This window comes from Rhinatrema bivittatum, chromosome 4 (assembly GCF_901001135.1).
Source record: "Rhinatrema bivittatum chromosome 4, aRhiBiv1.1, whole genome shotgun sequence".
Taxonomy (NCBI): Eukaryota; Metazoa; Chordata; class Amphibia; order Gymnophiona; family Rhinatrematidae; genus Rhinatrema; species Rhinatrema bivittatum.
In genome coordinates this window covers 62,896,494-62,922,451 of record NC_042618.1, presented here as the reverse complement: position 1 = coordinate 62,922,451, position 25,958 = coordinate 62,896,494, and the positions used below count along the sequence as shown (strand labels likewise).

At 41.9% G+C, this 25,958-nt stretch overlaps 1 protein-coding gene across 8 annotated transcripts in view; it reads left to right on the top strand.

Annotated features, from left to right (window-relative positions):
- The window catches only part of ARID4A (AT-rich interaction domain 4A), a 178,111-nt gene that overhangs the window by 76,860 nt on the left and 75,293 nt on the right, over positions 1–25,958 (top strand). For all 8 annotated transcript variants that reach the window (XM_029598224.1, XM_029598218.1, XM_029598217.1 and 5 more), the window contains exon 12: positions 3,649–3,721. In XM_029598224.1, coding sequence (XP_029454084.1) covers positions 3,649–3,721 — 73 coding nt within the window. The remainder of the gene's footprint in view (positions 1–3,648; positions 3,722–25,958) is intronic.

Genomic DNA, 25,958 nt, shown 5'->3' with positions numbered 1-25,958 from the left:
GAGAGCCTACAGTTTGCAGGCTACAAAGAGAAATACTTACTTAAAAAATAACATGAAGGTTTAAGATCAGATATTAATGGAGGTAAAGTTGTCTGTATATTAACTTAATGTTTGAGCAAAATTATCAAATGCTTGGTCATTAGAAAAGGATTCACAGTGATTATGGAAGTCCAAAGAAAATGTGAATTCTCCTAGTATAAGCACAGTCTTTTTTGGACATCTGAATGTATATTACGTTTTCCAGGCTATTTGTAGTGTGGTATTTTTTCCTTCCTCCAAATGGAAGATTTGTGTATTTAAAGAGGCCACTGCAGTTGTACTTGCTCTGCTTCTCTGGCCCTGTTAAGTGTGGGCCAGTCTGTCCCTGACATGCAGCAAAACCCAGTGAGCCTTGGAAGTAGCACATGTTGGGATGGCAAGCCCCACTGTCAGGTGCAGTGTCATGTCCTGCAGTACATTAATACTAAGGATGCTGGATTGAGCCTCCAGTACACCAATAACTGATCTCGTTCAGGAGCAAGCATATGAAGAGAGCCTGACCCAGACTCACTCTGACTGAATGTCTTTTGGTGTGATGCCTGTGTAGAAAGAATGGGGTGTGTGCTCATCCTTCAGCACGGTACTCAGTAATCGAGGGTTCATTTTAGAACAGATTTCTTGTTCTTTTCAAGATCTTAAATTCTAGGGTTACAACTATGATTTCACATGTTAGATTCCACCCACCCCAGTTTGTGCTGCATGTGCAAAAGCAATACAAGTATATAAAATAATGGATCACTGAATTTATCAGCAAATGTGTAATATAGCTACACTGTTCCAGAGCAGTGTGAAATGCTTGGCATTCCTAGTCATTCCTAACTATTCAGAACCTTTGTTTTATTCTCCTGAGCACTGCAAACCACTCCCCCGCTTTGTACTGCACAGAATGACCATACAGATGCAGAAAAGGAAGATTAAAGTGCTTGTACCTTCAAGACCATTTCCTTCGTGCCTGTGCTGAGCTAGAAGTGATTTACAAGCAAGCCTTCACTAAAACTCGGCAGGATAGAAAACCTAGACACTTCCCAGCACTGTTTGGCAAAATGTAGCTTAGATGTGAGTGTCTGTGACACACAGATTGTATGATGTGTCATGCTGCATTATTTCTTATTCAAGTGCTTACATGAATTTACAATGAAATCCTTGTGCTCAGTCTCAGATTTTATGGTTAGCCCAAGTGGATGTTCTGATTTGAAAGTTCAGTGGAATATATGTTCAGGTAACATTTTACTTTCTCTTTTTTTTTTTCTTTCCTGCTTCTTGATATAATTTTTTCTTTCTCTTGATTCAAACAGGATTCTTTCTTGGGAAGGAGGTACTGGCCACAGGGGTCTGGTCACTAGTGTAGGTCTTGTTTCTATCGCCGCTCCCCCACCCCTTACCTCAAATCCTAGGCATAGAGAGAGAAGTGTGGGCAAACAAATTTGCAACTGTGCTGCTGTAATTTCTATACCCAGACAGAATTTATGTAGAAGAAGCATCTGATATTGTTCAGAATAAATTATTAGATTCTTTTGAGCATCCATCTTAAATACATGTTTAAAGCTATTTTATCCTTTGAACTAGCCTCTTACAAAAAGCTTGTCCTTCATTGTACTGCAGGATAGTATCTCCACATATTCAGTGAGCCAGAGAACTCAGACAAGACTGTCAGATTTCTGCAGTTTTTAAAATAGGTGATTTTTTTCATTTTAGTTTAATACCAGTTAAATCTTGACTTTTTCCCATCACTTTTTGGCAGAACAGCTTTGTGACTATAGTTTTGTTGTTTGGTTTGTTCATTTTTCAGCAGAAACTTTATTGTTGTATAGGAAGACTGGAACACTGGAAAGAATTACTGTGACTGTTCAATAAGTGTTCATGTCACCTACTAATATGTTACAGCAGCAGCAATTTTTATGGTTATGATGGTTGGCCTCTTTCATATGAGGCCTGCTGAGATCACTAAATTCTAGTTATTGATCACATTTCTCAGGACTTTGGATCCTTAAAACACCAACAATTGGGAGGGGGAAAAAATGATACGAATGTCAAATTATGCTACAGGGTTTTACAGATTTGTTCAACTTGTGACAACTCCCCTTTCCTCAATCACATTTATGTCTGAAAAACTGTTAAAATGTACTTTCATAAACCGGTTTACTGTTCAGTATTGGTTAAATCCGATTTTCCTGACGTGTGTATGCATCTGTCCTGGTAGCAAAATTATGCTGCGACCTTGAACTTGCTTATCACTGTCCTAGAAAATCTATATTCAGATTAAATTTCCCTGGAGTCTAAAGTCAGATACAGAAAACACAACTGACAAAATACTAAGATTTAACATGTCACATATTAATATATTATAGGTAAAATATGCTCCCCTTGCTCTAAAACTGTGTGCTCATTTATTCATAACTAAATGCCCCCTCAAAAATGAATGGGAAGTGTTTGGCTACCTACAGCCTATTTGCAGAAAATATTATCTTCTTCAAGGGATTCTAACTTTTATCCAAGAAAGCTGATTTCCCACTAACCCCCCCCCCCCTCCCCCCAAGTCCATCTACTTTTATTGGACCTGCAATGAAGGTGAGCAAACAGGGAACGTAGTTTGTGTAGAAACCACCAGGTTTGAAGGGTGGAAAGGTTACTGCTTGCTTCCAGACCAGGTTTTGTACATTTATCTGAGAGACTGGCACCACCAGTAATCTTCCTTTTTTTTTTTTTTTTGCTTTCCACCTTGAACTGCATCTGGCACTCATCATGGAAACACTTGCATTGTATTTAATGACTTGATACCCAGATTGTTGTACAGTATGGGGGTAACCTTTATAATAGGCTGCCTAATTTGTTATCAAAACAAACCTGTCCTATGTAAGATAGCTTCAAAAAATTGCCCTGGCATAACTACACACACAATTACACTTGCGATTTGGTGCACACAGTTTGGCCCAGAAAATGTACACAGACGTTTTTTAAAGTCAAAAAGTGTGCCTGCAAGTCCCACCTCTGCCTAAAACCCCCCCTCCCCCCAAGCATGCCTTTCCACTACACACATTAGTGTGTGTGTGTGTTTGCACATGTAATTTTAAACCCATATCGGGCCATTTCGGTGGGTGAAGCACTACTTTACCAGCAAAGTCCTTTTTGAAAACTACCCTCTGTTTGTTCCATTACTCTTGGAGATAGTAAGGATATTGGGGGAGAAGCCTTTTTAAGATTGTTGCTATGAACAGTGAATAAACTCTGGCATTGTTTTTACGGGGCATAAATAATGTAATGAAGAATGCACCACAGCATGCACTTTAGTGCTTTCATATCCATATGCCTTGGGCTATTTGGTAGACAAGTGACAGACGAGCTATCCAGGATGTCTGATTTTGCTTTTTATATTACCACATATCTGTAGATGACTTACCTGCACAGTCATGTGTTCATACCTGACTATGTCTACTTCATTATATGTCTCCTTAGCAATATATAAATACTTTCCTTTTATTTTTATTGTGAATGACTAATCCACAGGATCATTGGTACCCTATGCTTTTGATATTTGATTTAAGTAATAAATGTTTGTATGTGTGCATGTACCTCCATTTCATAAATTGGTACCACTTCATATTTCCTCAGCCTGAAGAGGAGCTTGATCCTGAAGAGAGGGACAACTTCCTCCAGCAGCTTTACAAGTTTATGGAAGACAGAGGTAACGTACCATTCAATTATTTATCACAGAGAAAGAAGAAAATAGTCCTGAAGCAGCATGTTATAGATGACTCCAAAGTTGCCTGCAGAAATGCAGTGCAACAAAGTTTAGTGGCCAGAAGTGAGGTTTCTAAAGCTCGCTTGAAATAATTCCTTGTGAGCCTATAGCAATATATTTATAACTTTGTACACTTCAGGGAGAAAACTGTTTAAAAAAAATGATTTTCCTTCCTCTTTCAGGAGAATCACTTGTATGGAACTCAGTGTTTCCTTCCCGTTAGCACTCTGGCTCTTAAATGCCATGTCATCCCACCCCAGCTACCAGAGCATTTTCATGCTAGTGAGCTGCAGGGATAGATTCTAGAAGTGTTAGACTTGGCAGATGACTTTCAATGCAGAGCAAAATGATACAAAAATAATGAATCCTCCTGTTCTTATTGGTATATGAAACCATACAGCCCTAGGAAAGTATTTCATTTGAAGTTGATTTACTAAACTGCTGCTTTAGTTGTTGGAATCTTCTGCTATTCATGTGATTGACATAGAACATATGGGAATACTGTTTAATTCAGGTGCACAGTATTCGTACCTATGCTTATATAAAATTGCAGACAGTTGTATTTGCAGTGCCATGTTAAATTTGCAAATATGTATGTGAATAATGTATAATCAAAATGCATTCGATATTGCTCAATTTAAGAAAGCAGTTAGCAGATATTACATTATATTACAATTTGGGCTTGTTAGCCAGTGCAGAGAAACTTTGGGTAAAAGCTTTTATGCAAGAAATGACCTTGTCGAGCAGGCTGTAGTACGAAACATGCAGGTGAGAGCGCCCATCCATTCTACAGATCTCTAAAAAGTCCATTTAAGTGACTGCAGCATTTTATAGCACTATACTCTTGCACGTAGCATTTCAGGCTGGCTGACTTTTAGTTGCCTGGCCTGAAATGCCTTTTTAAGAAGCTTCCATAAATGGTTGCAGCTCGGAAAAGCTTCCTGTTGGTGTCTTGATTTTACCCCAAAAGAAAACAGGCATGTTTACATTTTAACTCATTACCATTAAATTTGTGTTACTGTTCTGTCTCTCATTTCTACGGGCTAGTGTTGAAGATTGAAGTGCATTGGTAATGGGAGAGGTCCTACAGTACTATTTTAATAACTGCTGCTTTGTCTCCAATTTTGATCCCGCTAGCTTGGCATATGTGGCCATAAAAATAGTGTAATATGAGTCTAAGATCACATATGCAACCATTTTTCTTCCAGATATTTCCTGAATTTCCAACATGGCCTTCTATGAAAGTATTTGGGGTTTGGTTTGAGTTGTATTTTTATATTACCCCAAACACAATTCCCAGTGCCACTGATTAAGAATTCGGGGTGTATGGTAGTGTGTTTGTTTTTGGGGGTTTTTTTTTTTAGTTGAAATGTTTAGGAGTAATTCGTTTTACTTGTGCCACCACATATATCAGATCTATCCAGGTATGAATTGGCCCTTTGGTGTGGTTCCTTTTCAATATCAGAGAAAAATGATTGCATATTTTTTTTATTTAGGGGGTAATTTTCAAAAGGATTTACATGCTTAAAACCAAGTATTACATGTGACTGCATGTCATGTGTGTAAGTGGACTTTTGAAAATTGCTACAATACATGCCATTGAATTGTTAATAGGTTTTATCCACAAAAGTATAATTTTAAGTGCATAAATGGGCTTTTGAAAATAGCTATAATAGTATGTTGCATTTATATGCACAACTCTTTTGAAAATTACCTCCTTAATGTTTTGGCTAATCACTAATTTTTTTAATTTTATTTATTTTTTTAACAGTAGCACAGCTTCACTTTTCATTCTTGAACAAAACAGTCCCCTAGGAAAAGACATTGTGGGGCCTATGAAACAAACTTTAGCATGCATGATAATGACCTCTTCTGCATGTTAAAGCCTTCCTGTCTAGCACACTATTTTTATCAGGCATGTTAGTGATCTTAAGAAACATTTACAGGGGCTTGCAAATATTTGCGCATCTACACATGCAAATGAAGGAATGTCATATGTAAATAAGGGGTTTGTGCGCTCTTGTTAAACTCATTTTCCACAGTACTTAGTGAGAGCTCACCAAATGAAAGCATTTGTACACCTGCTCTAACCTAGTGTTTACTAACCTGACCATCTCACATACTTGAGGGCAAGCTAAATAGTGTGAACAGGCTTCTCCTGGCTTCCAAGGGCTATACCAGTAAACCTGGCACATGGGACTTGCACATCAGTGCAGATGGAAAAAGTGAGAGAACTACTACACTGTGGATGAGGAGGTCAAAGGAGAGCAGAAAACGGACATGAATGTGTGTTTCCTTGGCAGACCAAGTGGGTCAGCAAATAGAGACAGGGGAAAAAGCTCAAAAATGACTTTACTTCCCTATAGGGGTCTGGTGTTGCCTTCAGCTTTTCAGTATTCTACTTTTCCAGCAGGTGATGCAGACATTTGGAGGGCTGCAGCTAGAAGCAGGCCACTCCTGGGCAGGCTATAGGCTCAGGTTCCTGATGGAGCATAGGCTAAGTCTTGGGAGTGCTCCAGGTGTCAGTCCTATTGGGACTCTTGGAAACTGAGTTCCCGCATCGACAGGTCAAGCCTTAATGATTCTGGCAGCAGGAGCCACTGATGGCACATTCTCCCTCTCTTCTTGGAGAGCTGCAGGGAGGGAGTAAAGTTTTTATTTAAAAATAAAAGGCTTGCAGCACAGCCTCTTGCTTGGGCTGCCTCCTTGTCTTCTGAAATAATCACCCGCCCTGCTTGCCTCCACTTCAGGTATGGCCTGAAGAAGAAAAAAAAAAGTCACAGCACCGCAGGTAACTCGGCGGTTCAGCATGTCAGCTGGTGCATTCTGCCAGGTGCATGTGGGTGCAATCCATGGAAGGTAGGCACTATTCTAAAACTGAAATTGGGGAGGGGTTCTCCAGATCGAGCCCTGGCCTTTAAAGTGAAAGGCAGTATTTTAGGGCACATAGAACAGGGTCTGTTTGGCACTTCCATTTTTCATGGTCAGCAGTCAGTTTTGCCACTGCTCTGTGCCAAAACTAAAAAATAAATGAAGCATGCCAGGTTCTTTACCCCTTCCCCTTTCCTTCTAATAGTTGACCAGGGAAGTTCTGAGGTAGCTATATATTTTCCCTCAGGCATGGCATTGCCTCTGCAGCTCCAGTTTTCTACTGGATTGTTTTAGCAACTGATCTCTCAGGCACACTAGTCCTCCTGTCTCCTGATGGAGGGAACAGCCTGTAGAAATGGCACTCTTCCCCACTACACAAATGAAGCTTCCCAGAGGATCTTAAAAAGCCAAATTAGGTTTGCAATGCTGAAGATTGCTGTAGTCTATTTAAAAAAAAAAAAAAAAAAATTCCAGGGTGGTCCTGCTTGGGCAGAACTTTTTTTTTTTTTTTTGTTCTTCAATCCCTTCCCAGCTCTTATCCATATCCTCACATGAAAGAACCTTTAAGTTTGGGGTGCTAGAGCACACCACAGGCTGGGACAGTGCTAGGGAATCAGCTGGACAAGAGAAGAAGGAGATAGATGATCTGGTGGACAAGGGGAGATTATCTAAAGAGGATATAGCCTCAATGTCAAGGCTGTTAGGGAGGACAAACTGGTGACCCTTAAGTCTGGGGCATGACCTCCTGCAGCTCTCAGATGATCAATGAGTGGCAGTGATCTGTAGAGGGATTCCATAATCCTGAGTGCTTGTAGGCTCCTCCAGTCCTTCTTAAGAACATAAGAACATGCCATACTGGGTCAGACCAAGCCCAGCATCCCGTTTCCAACAGAGGCCAATCCAGGCCATAAGAACCTGGCAAGTGCCCAAAAACTAAGTCTATTCCATGTTACCATTGCTAATGGCAGTGGCTATTCTCTAAGTGAACTTAATAGCAGGTAATGGACTTCTCCTCCAAGAACTTATCCAATCCTTTATTAAACACAGCTATACTAACTGCACTAACCACATCCTCTGGCAACAAATTCCAGAATTTAATTGTGCGTTGAGTAAAAAAAGAACTTTCTCCGATTAGTTTTAAATGTGCCCCATGCTAACTTCATGGAGTGCCCCCTAGTCTTTCTACTATCCGAAAGAGTAAATAACCGATTCACATCTACCCGTTCTAGACCTCTCATGATTTTAAACATCTCTATCATATCCCCCCTCAGTCGTCTCTTCTCCAAGCTGAAAAGTCCTAACCGCTTTAGTCATTCCTCATAGGGGAGTTGTTCCATTCCCCTTATCATTTTGGTAGCCCTTCTCTGTACCTTCTCCATTGCAATTATATCTTTTTTTGAGATGCGGCGACCAGAATTGTACACAGTATTCAAGGTGCGGTCTCACCATGGAGCGATACAGAGGCATTATGACATTTTCCGTTTTATTCACCATTCCCTTTCTAATAATTCCCAACATTGTTTGCTTTTTTGACTGCCGCAGCACACTGAACCGACTATTTCAATGTGTTATCCACTATGACGCCTAGATCTCTTTCTTGGGTTGTAGCACCTAATATGGAACCCAACATTGTGTAATTATAGCATGGGTTAGTTTTCCCTATATGCATCACCTTGCACTTATCCGCATTAAATTTCATCTGCCATTTGGATGCCCAATTTTCCAGTCTCACAAGGTCTTCCTGCAATTTATCACAATCTGCTTGAGATTTAACTACTCTGAACAATTTTGTGTCATCTGCAAATTTGTTTACCTCACTCGTCGTATTTCTTTCCAGATCATTTATAAATATATTGAAAAGTAAGGGTCCCAATACAGATCCCTGAGGCACTCCATTGTCCACTCCCTTCCACTGAGAAAATTGTCCATTTAATCCTACTCTGTTTCCTGTCTTTTAGCCAGTTTCCAATCCACGAAAGGACATCGCCTCCTATCCCATGACTTTTTACTTTTCCTAGAAGCCTCTCATGCGGAACTTTGTCAAACGCCTTCTGAAAATCCAAGTACACTACATCTACCGGGTCACCTTTATCCACATGTTTATTAACTCCTTCAAAAAAGTGAAGCGGATTTGTGAGGCAAGACTTGCCCTGGGTAAAGCCATGCTGACTTTGTTCCATTAAACCATGTCTTTCTATATGTTCTGTGATTTTGATGTTTAGAACACTTTCCACTATTTTTCCTGGCACTGAAGTCAGGCTAACCGGTCTGTAGTTTCCCGGATCGCCCCTGGAGCCCTTTTTAAATATTGAGGTTACATTTGCTATCCTCCAGTCGTCGGGTACAATGGATGATTTTAATGATAAGTTACACATTTTTACTAATAGGTCTGAAATTTCTTGCTACATTTGACTGTTGGAAATGGGGTTTTCTCCTATTTTCTTCCCAGGAATGACAATATGAAGTTGGGGGGGGGGAAGGTTGTCATATTTTAAGACCACAGTTTGTGAAAGGTAGCCCAACATTCAGGGACCACCCCCTCCCCCCATGAAATAGATTGTCCCTGCCTAAATGATCTTTTTGTTCCTATCATCTATCTCCCAAGGCAACTATATATAATGGCTTTGTGACTCAATCCTCTTGCATTGGGTCCAATATCCCTTAGGGGAGGCCATGGTGACCACCTCTGTAGGTAAGTATGTTAAGGGGGGTAAATCTCAATACTCCTTACTCATTGGCTTGCAGTTCCTGAATGGATTCACAGCTGGTGAGTCTCCCTTCGTAGAGGTAAGTGATGCTAGGAGCTTTTTCGGTTGCATCTCCATATGGCTTGACCTAGTTCAAATGGAGCCACGGTATTTACAACCATGCTTCTTGGAAGCTCCACCAGAGATTAACAACTATTGCAGTCAACCCTGTTGTACTGTTTTACCTTTTTTAGGAGAATTGTCTTTTGTAATAATCCCAGAAGTTTAGAAGCCAGAGGCTGGCTAGGACAGTAGTCAAGGACTGTGGGTTTGACTGGAGTGTCCTCTCCATGTTGCAGGCTGTTATGTCTGTGGCATGCTCCTTCACAGCTACTCTTGGAGTCTTCTGCTCTGGGTAGTCAGGTACCACTCAGGGGGACTTCCCTGGTTAAACTGGTTTGGTCCACTACATGTTTTGGGAGTCTACCTCTTCCGTTAAACAGTACTAGGTCCCTGACTTTTATTTATTTATTTTTTTTATTTCAAGCATCTCAGAAAGGGTTGCAAGTTTTACTCTTTTTGGGTCTCCATGCTGAATGTCAGACTTCTTGAGTGGTTCCCCATATAGATACACAAGGGCATTCCCCCTTATCCTCTGCATGGGCTACTACCAAATTTTTCTCAGATAAGGTATCCTGGATCTTTTTTTATAATAGCTATCAGGTTTTCTCCTGCTGTTCAAGGGATAACAAAGGCCTCCCTATCCAGGGAGGGACTCTGGTTCCATTTTTAGTCAAACATCTGTTTGTTCAGGGCCAAGTCAGAGCAGCAAAGCCACTGGCCACAGCCAGGGATATGTAGTTGTGAAATGCCTAGGCTGACAAAATTATCTTGAGCAGCAGTTAGTTTTTTCCCCAGTCTCAAGAATGTAGGGAAGCCTTCTTATGGCTTTGAACCTCAAGGGCTCCAGGCCTTATTCCCAGTGTCCAAATCTCCCATTTCCGTGTTCGCGCTCAGCATAATCCATTCTGCAGGTCCTAGTCTCCAGGGCAACAAACCTGAATATAATGCCTTGGGTGCAGATCCATATGCATTTAACTGAATTTGCATTCCTCTCAGGTAGATATCCAGTCCAATGCCGCAAGGCTACTTTCCCTCTCTCTAGGGAGGTTAGAACCAGCCTGATAAGGTAGCTTTTCTTAGTTATTTCCTGCATGGAATGGATTTGGAGTCTTATTCATGGTTATTTCATACTGTAGATATGAGCCTTATAGGTTGGGAGGAGAGTTAGGATCTGGGACAGCTGAAGTCCTAGTAGAGAACCAATGGGGACAGAGCTAGCCAGAGGCTGCAGCCTAGTGCTCCAGAAATCCTGGCCTCTAGCTCAGATGAAGGCAGTCTGATGGCAGTAGTCAGTATTACACCATTAACTTATGTGAACATGCTGAGGGAATCTAGTAACATTCAGGTACCCTAGTAAATGAGTCCGATTTGGTATGGAAAGGAGGTCCCCAGCAGGACATAGCAGTAGTTCACTTGGCTGATACCATCATCATACAGATAAATGTTTTGAGCTGATGCTCTTGAGATACAGAAGTGTAAGGACTGGCTGAAGTGGCCTTTGCTCTACTAGGGGTTAGGTGGAGCACCTGTGAGCGGATTTCAGATTAGCTTGATGAAGCTCCAGGATGAGCAAGTTCTTTGGCCAGAAAAGGAAAGGAGCCAGGGAAGCTTGGATTTCCTAATAGATACTGGACCAAGTTTTGAAAGTGCAAGAATGGAATCTTCATCCTATCCACCTGGTCAGAGGATCCTTCCCTAGATCCCTCCCATTCTGTTTTACAATTTTGGCTATTTGAGAGAGAACCAGGCTACTTGGTATCGGGGGTTACAGCCTTCAGTGGTGTGAAAGAGTACTACACAGCGGACATAAATTAGAGTTTGGAGCCTCTATGAGTTCACTTTATGGAGGAAACAATATTTCTCTTTGATAGATCCATGTCTTCAATCTTGTCCTTCTACCAGAGGAGACTGGGATGAAGGCATAAACTGCAAATCTCACAGAGGACAGAGATTGGCTCTGGCTTGCTGCAAGGGAAACAGTCATGGAAGCTATTTCTTTACTCTCTCAAATGGGATACTCCATTCCGGGGAGTAAAGAATGCAAGTCCTCTGCTGTGGGAGGTTTCGTTGACTTTGAACCTAAGCTTAGTTTTGAAGAGATCTGGCCTCTCTTCCTTTTGAGGCTCATAGGATAGAATGTCTTTGAGTTTTTTTGTTCAACTCTGTCTTCTTGGTAGCCTTTGGTGCATACAAGGACAATATCTGAATTCAAGAAAGCATGGGATAAACACAGAGGATCTCTGAAGGAATGATAGTTTGTAAAGCTCAGTAATTGATATGGATAGGCTTTATGGTCTTTCTGCCCTCATGTTTCTGTGTTAGAGGAAAGAGTATCTCTGCACCCAGCATTCTCCCTCTTTGGAAGATAGTGTTTCACTTCTGTCAGAATTGGTCTTTTGTCACTTGCAATGGTGAGTGAGAAGATAGGTGAAGTAGGCCAGGGCAGGGATGGCCATTCTTGAGTTCATTGAGATGTTTGCGGGTGACCAGTTTCTTCTCAGATAGGTTTTTGGTTTATTAATGTGTCCCGTTAAAGCACAGAGGTTTCTAAGGCATTAAGGGGATGAGTGCTTCAACCTGCTCCAGCATGAGTTTGTAGGTCCCAGAGGGTCAGCAAGGGCTCAGGAGTCCTCATAGATAGTCAGAATCTGTCTTTCCATGGGATAATGATAATACAGCACCCTTGTTTCTATTACATCCTTGTATTAAGCCCCTCAACTTGGGTGTGCAGGCCACAAGAGGTTATGCCCTGGTTGCAGGAAACCTGAGAGCTATTGTAGCTTCCTCCTGCCCAGCCTGATGGTGCTTGGGTATGTCTCTCTTGTCTAGACTTGTCTGGCATAGATGATAAGGAAGGTGACATTTAAACTTACCTGTTAATTTCCTTGCCTTTAGTCCTGCCAGACTAATCTAGAACCTATCCAAGGAAGCCACAGCATTCAAGTTCAGAAAACTAATAGTGAGTAAGTTGTTGCCTGTTCTGAAGGTAGTTGGCCTAATTTTGACCTTGGTGTATGGATTATCTTATTTCTGGGTTAATGACCAAAGAGTGAAGTTTCTTGGCTACATCAAGTTTTGGTAGTGGTGTCAATTTGAAACCAAAACAAACAATTGCCTTTGGTTGTCCAAGTTTTGACATAGAATACTGAAGAATTGAAGGCAACACCAGATCCCTGTAAGGGAAGTGGTCATCTTTGAACTTTTGTTTCCTCTGTCTGCTGGCAAAAGGACATAACCCGTTTGGACTGGTCTGACAGAGCTAAAGGAAAGTAACAGGTAAGTTTAATTTTTGCCTTAGAACCTTCTGTTTTCTTTGTCAGTAAAGATCTTCAAAGAACAGTGCAAGAGAAGTTATTGGGGACAAAAGGGAGCTTGCAAAGGAGAGACCCAGGAAAGAAACTAGCTGCCCTGACTTAGAAGAGCACTAGCATCTGACCATTCTCATGCCTCTGTGACCTTCCTGTAGTGTGGGCACCATAGTGTCTACTGCCAGCTCAAAGCTCACAGACATGCACTCTGTACTCAGTTTAGCAACTCCAAAAAGCTTCGGAGGCTCACCCTGCACTTCACCCTGAAGCCTCTGATTGCTTACAGTGGTATTTGGTTACACTAGTGTAGGGATCATCTGCCTCACAAGGAGAACCTGTTGCAATTGACGAGAAGCATTTCCTAGGAATTTCCCATACAATGTGCACTAATGGTGCATTCCAGGAGTTTTAGATACTGTCCCACAGAGTTCTAGAGAAGAGAGGAATTCCTCTTGAGGAAAGTTGCACAGGTAGTGTGTGACTGTGTGTTGGGAGCTGCAGTCCCTGGGTCTGGCAACTTCTGGTCCCAAATTTGGAAAATGACTTGGGAAGTAGGAAGTAGGGTGAGGTTTCAACTTCCTATTTTACCTTTCACTTTTTAGTATTTTGTGTTTTTGTGGGTGGCAGAAGTTTGCCAAAACAGGGCCTTGTCAGAGATATAGATAGCTATAATTTTTTTTTGTTGTTGAAATCAAAGGAGTTTTAAATGAACTAATTAAGTTTTTGCCAGGTACCACAATTATCTTGGGGAGTTGGAGTAGAAAGTACCAATTAGGTAGCTAAATCGGGAGGAATCAAGAGAAGAGAGAGTGGAGCTTTCACATTTGGAATACAGGTACCAGGGATTGTTCCAAAGGCATAGGGGATTCCTAGGACCACTTGCTTATGGAAGTCATTTATGTTAAATCCTGGAAGGGACTTTGCAAGTGTAAAGGGTGAATGCTTCATTGTAACTGAAAATATGATTCATCTTCCATGTCCAGCTGGTGCCCTATGAAAGGTTGGTTAGGGTTTGCTTAAACAATAGCAGTCTGGGAGGTTCAGCCATTGCAGTGCTTACACTACAGGGCAGTCAGATGGCAGTGCCCTTCTGAATCAGAGTGGCCAGATTCCTTCTCCAGTATCCCCCTTGCATGCTCCCTTCTGTCCCCCCAATTATCTCCTTTCACCCCATTCTTTGAAGATTGTTACTGAGACAGAGGTTGTAAATATGTGGTCCCAAATTTTTTTTTGCTCTTCTGGAACTCTGCTTTCCTTTGACCTCACCCAGAGTGTAGTTGGTCTCTCACTTCTTCCCTCTGCACCAACAACCTAGTACCCCTTGGAAGCCAGCAGAAGGAACTAGGTGGAAAAGAACTGAGTATACTCAGCTTAGCCTGCTCATGTTATTTTGGTTATTTAACAAATGCTTTTTTTGTTACCATGCACAATTATAATGTAACCATGCAACTTTTGATATTTTTTGTTGCCAAGATCAGAGCTAGACTCAGATTTCTTAAATGTCTTTAGAAGAGAAGATATACCTGTTTGCAGATGTTATGAAACCGTGTAACAAACATGCCAGAGTGGGATAGATAAGATGATAAATGACTTTAAAAATTGGAAGAATGGTCAAGGGTTTAGTGACTGTTGGTATAATAAGCTCAAAACCTGAGCACCAAGCAACTATTTTGTGGAAGCACCCCCACAGTGGATCATTCACAGGAGGAGAGTTGCAAGGAAGGGTTCTGTTATGAAATTGTTGGATTAGGGAGGATGGGTCCTTTCCAAAGATCCAATTCTTCTCAACATTCAGAGCCAGGCTACAATCCCACCTGCTCCTTGTGTCTTTAAAGGCAGGAGCATCCCATCTGATTCCCTTAAAGGTGTAGGGGCTAGTGGGCTCTTATGAGAACAGTGACATTTGTGTGCCAGTGCCTGGTGACATCCCCCACTCCTACTCTACCACCCTCCACCATGGTATGTTCCAAGATCTTTCATGTCTGCCTGCCCTTTCTCCACCTCCCCACCATCACCAGGGTTCCCTTCACCTTGGCTCTCCTCATTTGGCTGATAAACAGGACCAGCACCGGTAAAGATAGTCAGGCCACAAAGACAGCTAAAGGAGCATGGAGCTTGTTGTGATATGCTCTGTCACCCTGTGCTGGGGGAAGGTGTGAGCCTGCTACAGGGCCTGTGAACACTCCTGTTTTGACAAGTCCCATGCTGAGTGTTTTTTCTCACCTTGCTGCATCGCTGCTTGAAGATATCAATCTTTGGGGGGGGGGGGGGGGGGAGTCATCATTTGTAATGACCTAAAGGTAGCCCAGTCAGCAGGACAAAGCACTTTAGAAGTCTAATAGTATATGCAGGTGCAAAAAGAGGTATTATTGGGGAAGGAAGTAATATCTCTACACCGCTTTCAGACACACCAAATTCAGTACTTTTTCCAGTTCTAGAGACATCTACCAAAGGACATTAAGATGGTCTGCACTATGAGCCATACATAGATTTTAAAATGTATTCTCTAGACTGAAAGGGAAGAGATGATATCAACAAATCTCTAGAAGGTTTCAACAAGGTACCAGAAGGTAGAATTTTTCATAGCTTGAGAAACTCCGGAGAGCCACTGAAGGGGAGGCAAGCCCAAATGCTTCCACTAGTAGGGTGGTGGACATCTGGAATAAACTCCAACAGAGGTTAAAGGAGCCAAAACAGTGATAGAAATCAAGTGTGCATGTGACAGAATCAAAGGGACCTTACAGGGATGGAGAAGACCATACATCAAGTGATATCTGTGACAGCACAAATTAAAGTCTGGGTGGACAGAGTGGTTTTCATCTGACATCCTCTGCTTACATGTGCAATTTTTAAGCACAGTGGCACCGATGTTAATAAGTGAAACCCCCCCCCCCCCCTCCCCATGCCTTATTGCTAAGGGAGGGGCACTTAAGGGATTGACTTAAAGGATTGTTCGTGGTTATTCATCCTTCCATTTAATTCCTTGAGTAGAAGCAGTCAGAACAATAGTAGTTTTCCCATGTGCTAGGGGATAGATAAGTATACGTGTATTGGGGGAGGGGGGGTTTGGTTGCAGATATTTTGCTGGTATTGTGCGTGCAAATATTCTTTACATTTTACTACAGACTCATGTTCTCGCTAAGCTTCTCGGGGATCTACTGACACCCATGTAACCACTGGGTGACATTTGAAGCATGTGGGGCCAGCAGCTCCATGAGCCTTTGGGACCCCGTGAGGTTCAAATCATGATGTCTGGAGTACACTCTGCAGGTAAATGGGTTTCAGTAGTTCCATGCAGCTTAGAGGAAACATGCTGACTATATCTGTGGCTTCCTGACATCAGCGCCTGCGCTAGATATAAGTAATTATTATAAGTATGACACAGCTAACTTATTTTTGTCAGCATTCTAGGTGTATACTGATACACAGATTTGGTTAGCATTCCTTTTGTCCACTTCATACGAATCAAACTTGTTAGAACATAAGAAATTGCCATCCTGGGTCAGACTCAAGGGTCCATCAAGCCCAGCATCCTGTTGCCAACAGTGGCCAAACCAGGCTACAAGAACCTGGCAAGTACCCAAACACTAAGTAGATCCCATGCTACTGATGCAATTAATAGCAGTGGCTATTCCCTAAGTCAACTTGATTAATAGCAGTTAATGGACTTCTCCTCCAAGAACTTATCCAAACCTTTTTTAAACCCAGCTACACTAACTGCACTAGCCACATCCTCTGGCAACAAATTCCAGAGCTTAATTGTGCTTTGAGTGAAAAAGAATCTTCTCCGATTAGTTTTAATGTGCTACTTGCTAACTTCATGGAGTGCCCCCTAGTCATCCTATTATCTGTAAGAGTAAATAACTGATTCACATCTACCTGTTCTAGACCTCTATCATATACCCCCTCGGCCGTCTCTTCTCCAAGCTGAACAGCCCTAATCTCTTTAGCCTTTCCTCATAGGGGAGTTGTTCCATCCCCTTTATCATTTTGGTCGCCCTTCTCTGTAGCTTCTCCACTGCAACTATAATCTCTTTTTTTTTTTTTTTGAGATGCGGTGACCAGAATTGTATACAGTACTCAAGGTGCGGTCTCACCATGGAGCGATACAGAGGCATTTTGACATTTTCCGTTTTATTCACCATTCCCTTCCTAATTCCTAACATTCGGTTTGCTTTTTTGACTGCCGCAGCACACTGAGCCGATGATTTCAGTGTATTATCCACTATGATGCCTAGATCTTTTTCCTGGGTGGTAACTCATAATATGGAACCTAACATTGTTTAACTACAGCATGGGTTATTTTTCCCTACATTCAACACCTTGCACTTGTCCTCATTAAATTTCATTTACCATTTGGATAACCAATCTTAGTCTCAGAAGGACCTCCTGCAATTTATCACAATTCACTTGTGATTTAACTACTCTGAATAATTTTGTATCTGCAAATTTGATAACCTCACTCGTCTTATTCCTTTCCAGATCATTTATAAATATATTGAAAAGCACCAGTCCAAGTACAGATCCCTGAGGCACTCCACTGTTTACCCTTTTCCACTGAGAAAATTGACCATTTAATCCTACTCTGTTTCCTGTCTTTTAACCAGTTTGTAATCCACGAACGGACATCACCTCCTATCCCATGACTCTCTAGTTTTCTTAGAAGCCTCTCATGAAGGATTTTGTCAAATGCCTTCTGAAAATCCAAATACACTACATCTACCAGTTCACCTTTATCCACATATTTATTAACCCCTTAAAAGAAATGAAGCAGATTTGTGAAGCAAGACTTCCCTTGGATAAATCCATGTTGACTGTGTTCCATTAAACCATGTCTTTCTATATGCTCTGTGATTTTGATCTTGGAATAGTTTCCACTATTTTTCCCAGCACTGAAGTTAGGCTTACTGGTCTATGGTTTCCTGGATCGCCATTGGGGTCCATTGGCCACCCTCCAGTCTTCAGGTACAATAGATGATTTTAATGATAGGTTACAAATTTTAACAAATAGATCTGATATTTTATTTTTGAGTTCCTTCAGACCCTGGGATGCATACCGTCCGGTCCAGGTGATTTGCTACTCTTTAGTTTTGTCAATCTGGCCTACTACATCTTCCAGGTTCACAGTGATGTGGTTCAGTTCACCTGACTCATCACTCTTGAAAACCATCTCCGGAACTGGTATCTTCCCAACATCCTCATTAGTAAACACAGAAGCAAAGAATTTATTTAGTCTTTCTGCAATGCCTTATCTTCCCTAAGAGCCCCTTTAACCCCTTGGTCATATCACGGTCCAACCAATTCCCTTATAGGTTTCTTGCTTTTGGATATATTTTAAAAAGGTTTTATGAGTTTTTGCCTCTACGGCCAACTTAATTTCAAATTTCTCTTGGCCTGTCTTATCAATGTTTTACACTTGACAATGCTTATGCTTTTTACTATTTTTTTCAGATGGATCCTTCTTCAAATTCTTGCAGGATGCTTTTTTGGCTAAAAAACCTCTTTCACTTCTCCTTTTAACCATGCCAATAATTGTTTTGCCTTTCTTCCACCTTTCTTAATGCGTGGAATACATCTGTACTGTGCATCTCAGATTGTATTGTATGTTAAGGATTAAAACCAGTGAATCCCTCAAATCTGTTTATGCACAGCCTTGAAGATAACTACTTTTTGTTTGTCACTAATATTGTTGGTATATAAATTATCCGAGGACAAGCAGGATGGCAGACCTAATATATATGGGTACAATCATTGGATGGAGCTCGGCCTGGAACTTTGAACTCAAAGATTCCAGAGCTTTCGCACATGCTCTACTGAGCATGTGCATCAGTAGTTATCATCCTACCCCCCTAGGCAGAGTGCCTCAGTCCTTCTCACCCCCCCCCCCCCCCCCCCCACACACACACACACACACGGAGCCACAATATTCAGCTTTGCTCTCTTCTCACAGTGTGTGTGATAATTTTTTTTCTGGAGCTGCAGATGCTTTTCTTTTTCCTTTCCTTATAGTAGTTTTATTTTTTTGTTCTCTTTTCAGCTTTCTGCCAGCCACATGGCTGGCTTTAGTTGCTGTGCAGCCTGGCAAGTCTAATAAATACTGCATCTGCAGTTTAGTTTGTGTTCTCTCCTTGCTATGTCCTTTTTTTTTTTTTTTTTGTGCCTTTTTCTGGTGATGTGGGTGTGATCTATGTAGGCCGCTGAGCCTGGGATTTTTACTCAGGCAGGAGTTCCATGTCGTTTCACCACTCAATCAACATCGATGGAGGCTTGCACAGTGAAGGGATCAAGGACTTCACCATTCCTGTTGGGGGTGGTGGGGAAGAGCTTATCCTCCCCACATTCTAACAAACAAGTCGCCATGGCACAAGCCTTGGATGACACAGCTTCTCCTCCTGCTTGCTAGTGATGGCAATGGAGTGTCCTTGCGAGAAGTGGTAAACAGGAGGGATCCCGCATGCGAGAATGACTGGCAAGAGCAGACATCCACAAAAAAACACATTGTGCTCAGCAGATATGAAATGGTTGACTCTTGTGAGGGAGAAACCTCTAATCTTCATCGGAGAGCTGCTAAAAAGGGAAGACCCTGGATATAATGGGGAGGCCTTATCTGGAAAAACTCCCTTGCGAAATAGACCTGCTGAGCCTTAGGATGACTTAGGAAAGAGCACTAAGCCAGACTTGCTCTTAGATCCCACAGGGAGCATAGAGTAATTGCCAGAGGTACTGAAATCTTTTTCGGGAAACTGAGAACAAGGGCCACTCCTTGAAAGGGTGGACAGCCCAGCATCCAAGGGGGAACTCATAAGGCTCACCTCTGAAAATTCAGTTATCTCCCTTTCCAAAGGAGCAGGAAAGCAACAGGAATTGGGGCCTCCCGATCCCAAAAAACCTTCCTACTCTCCAGGAGAGAGTGGGTTACTGTTGCTGATCACTGAGGTTCATAAGTGACCAAATTGGCGCAGGTGACTATCCAGTCAAACAAGGTAGGCCACTACAGTAATCCATGGACCAACAAGAAGGGTCCAACGACCACCATCCCAACACCTGCAGGTCCTGGCATGCAAAGAGGAACTCCAATTAAAAAGAATTGAGAATCCAGTTTGGCAAGGGACAAAGCCCAAGAAGCTTCCCCCTTAAGGGGATTCAACATAACTTAACATGGGAGGGGTTGAAGGACATACCCCTTTTCTGTGGGGGAGGGAAAAACTCCTGACACTATCCTCCTGGTATCCATGCCCCTAGTGGTTCAACCAGGAACGCAGTCTTATGTCAGTCTTGTGGTAGTGGCACACAACCTGTTTGCTTGCCACAAGGGAAACACACACACTTCTACTAGAAGGCAACTGGAAGAATAGTGCCCTCTGCTTTTAAAAATGCAATGACCAATAATCATGCAGCAGTAACCCGTCCTGCAGATGACGGTGCACATATGCATCCCATTGCCTCATTTGTGGGTAGAATTCCATGGCACAGCAGGACAGAGCACCACCTGTTAACAATCAGCAACTGAGCATGGCCAAAAAGCAATCCAAGAACGTATGATGGTACCCTCCTTGCTAGTGACCTAGTGCACCCCCTAAGGTGCGAAGCAGATGAGGAAGTTGATTGCCGGAGCACCATTATCATATCAGGGTACCTCTGGTATAGCACAGACAGAATGCTGTCTGCTAGCACCTGAGATGCTTGGAGGAGTATACGATCCCCACTATACCCAAATGCTTATGGTGCGCTCCACTGTTGCCCTAACTCCTAATAGAGTCAGCATGTACAGTGTGACGGCGGTGTTCCCAGCGCTACTGGGGTTCTGACTATAGTTGTTCCAGGTTGGGCTCCATCCGATGATGTCACCCATGTGTGAGAACTGATATCCTGCTGTCCTCAGAGAACACCTCTTACAGGTAAGCAACTTTGCTTACCCTGGACCCAGTTTTCTCCCTTTCTGCTTTCTTCTATAAACCAGGGGTGGGGGAACCTTCAGTCCTTGAGGACTGCACAACAGCTCGATTTTCAAGATATCAAGTAATATGTTTGCAGTAGATTTGCCTTGATTGTGTGCAAAACTCTCATTTGCATATTCAGGATACCCTGACACCCTGACTGGTGTATGGCCCTAGAGGAATAGAGGTTCCCCATCCCTGCCAGAAACTTTTTGTAAATATTACCCCTCTGTTGTTCTGATGAAAAATGTTACATTTATTTAGAATCCTAACCTGATGACTGAGAGCAAATATTTGTCATGCATACTTTACTGTGTAAAGTGAGGGACAGAGAATATAATAACATAAGAAATTGCCATGCTGGGTCAGACCAAGGGTCCATCAAGCCCAGCATCCTGTTTCCAACAGAGGCCAAACCAGGCCACAAGAACTTGGCAATTACCCAAACACTAAGAAGATCCCAAGCTACTGATGCCAGTAATAGCAGAGGCCATTCCCTAAGTCAACTTGATTAATAGCAGGTAATGGACTTCTCCAAGAACTTATCCAAACCTTTTTTAAACCCAGCTATACTAACTGCACTAACCACATCCTCTGGCAACAAATTCCAGAGCTTTAATTGTGCATTGAGTGAAAAAGAATTTTCTCCCATTAGTCTTAAATGTGCTACTTGCTAACTTCATGGAATGCCCCCTAGTCCTTCTATTATCCGAAAATGTAAATAACTGATTCACATCTACTCGTTCCAGACCTCTTATTATTTTAAAGACCTCTATCATATCCCCCCTCAGCCGTCTTTTCTCCAATCTGAACAGCCCTAACCTCTTCAGCCTTTCCTCATAGGGGAACTGTTCCATCCCCTTTATCATTTTGGTCGCCCTTCTCTGTACCTTCTCCATCGCAACTATATCTTTTAAATGGAAAAAGAAAAACAAAGCCTAGATAAATGTTTGTCATAATACTTAATATGAAGAGTTGATGATGAAATTGAAACTATTGGTACTTCATAGGTACCAATGATCCATAGTGTGGGAGCTCCACATTTTCTTAATCAATCCTGCTCATTTAGTTTTAATATTGGCTAGTGGCAGAAAATTCTTTTTTACAAAATGAAAGCAGAAGGGAAGCACTGGAACATGAGGTTTGAATCTAATCAATCCAAATCTGATTCCATTTACTTGTGGGATCACTTTTCCCTGAAAGGCCAGTATTAACCAGTGGCCTACCATCATCCATCTAACTTCTGGGCACACTCCAGCCATCTTGGAGTTTGAACTGTACAGGGTTGGCAGCTCCAGTAAGATTCTGGTGTCCCCTGCTGCTAAAACTGCAAGATGCCCAGAGAGAGGGGGGTGGTGGGCTGCCGCGTAGAACGAACATGGGTTGTAACTTTTCAGTTTAGATTCTCAGTCTAATCTAAACATTTTGGTTGACCCTATATTTGTTGTGTAGAGGGACGTTAGGTGTTGTAAAAGACTAAATCAACCAATTAACATGGCTCTTCAGCCTTTTACGGTACATACATTCAAATTCTAAAGGCAATACACAGGGCTAAAATATTTTCAACTGGCTTATGAAGATTAAATGTAATTTTAGTGGTAAGTTTTTGTTTTTGTTCTTTTTTTAAATGAATTAAAATATAAATTATATATCGGACACTGGTCTTAAATCAAGTGAAATAATACTTATGCATACAAACAAAATATGTTCCCACATCTGTTGCAATTAACATTAATATAAGAAAATAAATTGCCATCCTGGGTCAGACCGAGGGTCCATCAAGCCACCCATCCTGTTTCCAACAGTGACCAATCCAGGTTACAATCACCTGGCAAGTACCCAAGCATTAAATAAATCCCATGCTTCTAATGCTAGTAATAGCAGTGGCTATTCCTTATTTAATAAGTTTATGAACTTATCCAAACTTTTTAAACCCAGCTACACTAAGTGCCCTAACCACATCTTCCAGCAATGAATTCCAGATCTTAATTGTGCGCTAAGGGGTAGATTTTATAATGTGCTTGCACGCTTCCTGGCACTCACACATGGGACACGCCGATCATGCTATAAAATCCGAGGGCCACACACACGTGTGTTGGATTTTAAAAACCACAAGTGGGGGTGGTGCGTGCGCCCGGGGGGGGGGGGGGGTTAGTAGATTATGTGCGGCGCCAAAATCTGGCCTTCCCCCAGTCCCTCCCAGTCCGGTCCAATTAAGGAGTGGACTGGGAGGGAACTTCCTACCCCCCCCCCCCCCACCTAAACCCCCTTAACCCGTCCCAAAAACTTACAATTTTTTGTTTCACTACTTACTGCTCCCCTGGAGCAGAAGTAGTTTGCACGCACCAACTGACTGCTGGCGCACGCTTCCCCAGGACAGCAGCTAATGACTGCTGTCCCGGCTGGCCTCCTTCCTGCCCAGAGCACTCCCCCCGGCCTGCTCCCTTTTCAGGGCCCAGTAATTATGCGCGCATCGTCACACGCATGGCTGGCCCTTTTTGAAAATGCGCACAGTACCTGGCCACACACGTAAGTGATATTTGTGTGTGTGGCCGATTTTAAAATTCAGCCGTAAGTGAAAAATGTTCTCTTTGTTTTAAAAGTATTACTTTCTAACTTTATGGAATGCCCCTAGTCCTTCTCATGATTTTATGGACCTCTATCATATCCCCACCTCAGCTGTTTCTTCTCCAAGCTGAACAGCCCTAACCTCTTTAACTGTTCCTCATAGGGGAGCCCTTTATCATTTTGTTTGCTCTTCTCTGTACCTTCTTGAGTGCAACTATATCGTGGTGGGTTTTTGTTTTTTTGTTTGTTTTTTTTTAAGATGTAGTGACCAGAATTGCACGCAGTACTCAAGGTGCAGTCTCACCCTGGAGCAATACAGAGGCATTATGACATTCTTTGTTTTATTCACCATTCCTATCCTAATAATTCCTAACATTGTTTGCTTTTTTTGACTGCCGAGCACGCTGAACTGATTATTTCAATGCATTATCCACTATGACATCTAGATTATTTTCCTGGGTGGTAACTCCTAACATGGAATCTAACACCATGTAACTAATACATGGGTTACTTTTCCCTATATGCATCACTTTGCCCTTGTCCACATTAAATTTCATCTGCCATTTGGATGCCCAATCTTCCAATCTCGCAAGGTCCTCCTGCAATTTATCACAATCTGCATGTGATTTAACTACTATGAATAATTTTGTATCATCTGCAAATTTAATCACTTCACTAGTCTTATCCCTTTCCAGATCATTTCTAACTATATTGAAAAGCACCAGTTCAAGTAAGATCCCTGAGGCACTCTACGGTTTTTACCTATTTCCAATGAGAAAATTGACTATTTAATCCTAGTCTGTTTCCTGTCTTAATCCACGAAAGAACATTGCCTCCTATCCCATGACTTTTTTTTAGTTTTCTTAGAAGCCACTCATGAGGGACTTTGTCAAATGCCTTCTGAAAATCCAAATACACTTCACCTTTAGCCACATGTCTCTTAAACCCCTACAAAAAATGTAGCAGATTTGTGAAGCAAGACTTCCCTTGGGTAAATCCATGCTTGCTATGTTCCATTAAACCATATCTTTCTGTATGTTCTGTGATATTGTTCTTTAGAATAATTTCCACTATTTTACCTGGTACTGAAGTCAGGCTCACTGGGTCACCCCTCGAGCCCTTTTTAAATATTAGGATTCATTGGCCAGCCTTTAGTTACAAAGGACGATTTTAATGATAGGTTACACATTTTTACTAATAGATCTGAAATTTTATTTTTGATATTCAGAACCCTGTGGTGTATACCATCCAATCCAGGTGATTTGCTACTCTTTAGTTTGTCAATCTGGCCTACTATATCTTCCAGCTTCACCATGATTTGGTTCAGTTCGTTTGAATCATCACCCTTGAAAACAGTCACCAGAATCGGTATCACCCCAACATCTTCCTTAGTAAAACATTGAAGCAAAGAATTTGTTTAGTCTTTCTGCAATGGCCTTATCTTCCCTAAGAACACCTTTAACCCCTTGATCATTTAATGTTCCTACTGATCTCAGGTTTCCTGCTTCAGATATATTTTAAAAAGTTTTTATGAGTTTTTGCCTCTATGGCCAACTTCATTTCAAATTCTTTCTTAGCCTGTCTTATCAATGTTTTACATGTAACTTGACTGAAAAAATAAGGCAAACGCTGTCCCAGTAACAGTAGATGAATCTAAACAAGGAACAGAAAAAAAGTATAAGGCAAACTCAATACTATACAGGTAAAGTGAAATAAATGGGTGTCAGCAAGCCAGGAGTATGTGCAAAACTTCTCTACCACAAGAGAAGTATCCCGAACTTTCTTGATCTTTCACCCTTGTGGACCCTAAAGATTGCCAAAAAAGTTAAATTTTTCTTCAGTTTTCAAAATGCACATAATACAATACTACAGAACATCCCCATAAATCGACACAGGCATGTCACAAATCAGTTATTTCAAATTGTGTCCAAACCAAAAAAAACCAAACAAACCATGAGTTCATCTGGTATTTTGTATGAAGCTACATCAGGGGGACTTATCTGGATTACTTTGGAGATCGGATGATCCCTCAGAGAGCCATTTTTTTTCCTACATGACCTGATTCACAACTCCAGCCAACATGATCACTTGGCAGTCTTTCACACTTTTTAAAATCATTACTGGTCGACTTTTAAAAGCTCTACGAGCGCCAAAGCCGGGAGATACACATGTGATTGGCCTGGCGCGAGCCACGGATTTAAAAAAACTGCATGGGTAGAGGCGTATCTCCCTGTACACTGATAAAAAAAAAAAAAAAAAAGTTTGCCGAAAAAGGGGTGAGGCGTGGGTGAGGTCTGGGCAGACCAGGACTGCATCGTAAAGTCAGCGCGTAAGGAGTTACACGCAAAAGCATGTGCCAGGGTCCCCTACCGTGTAACTTTACCTCTGCTACGGACAGCATGTAAATGGTGTAACAAAAAAACCCAAAGCTAGACAGCGGGGTTTTAAGGCTTGGGGCTAATAGGGTAAAAGGGAGGCAAGTTAGCTAGGGGGTTTAGGAAGTCCTGTCCTTTACTGGGGCAAACTGGAAAAAGGGCTATTGCATCGCAGCACATACTTACTAAAATTCCCCTCACTTACACACTCAAGACGGCTTCCACGCACACAGGCATGCGTTGATACAAAATCGTATGCGTGGATAACAGATTTTATAAAGTTCACACGTGCGAGTCTTACATTTTTACTT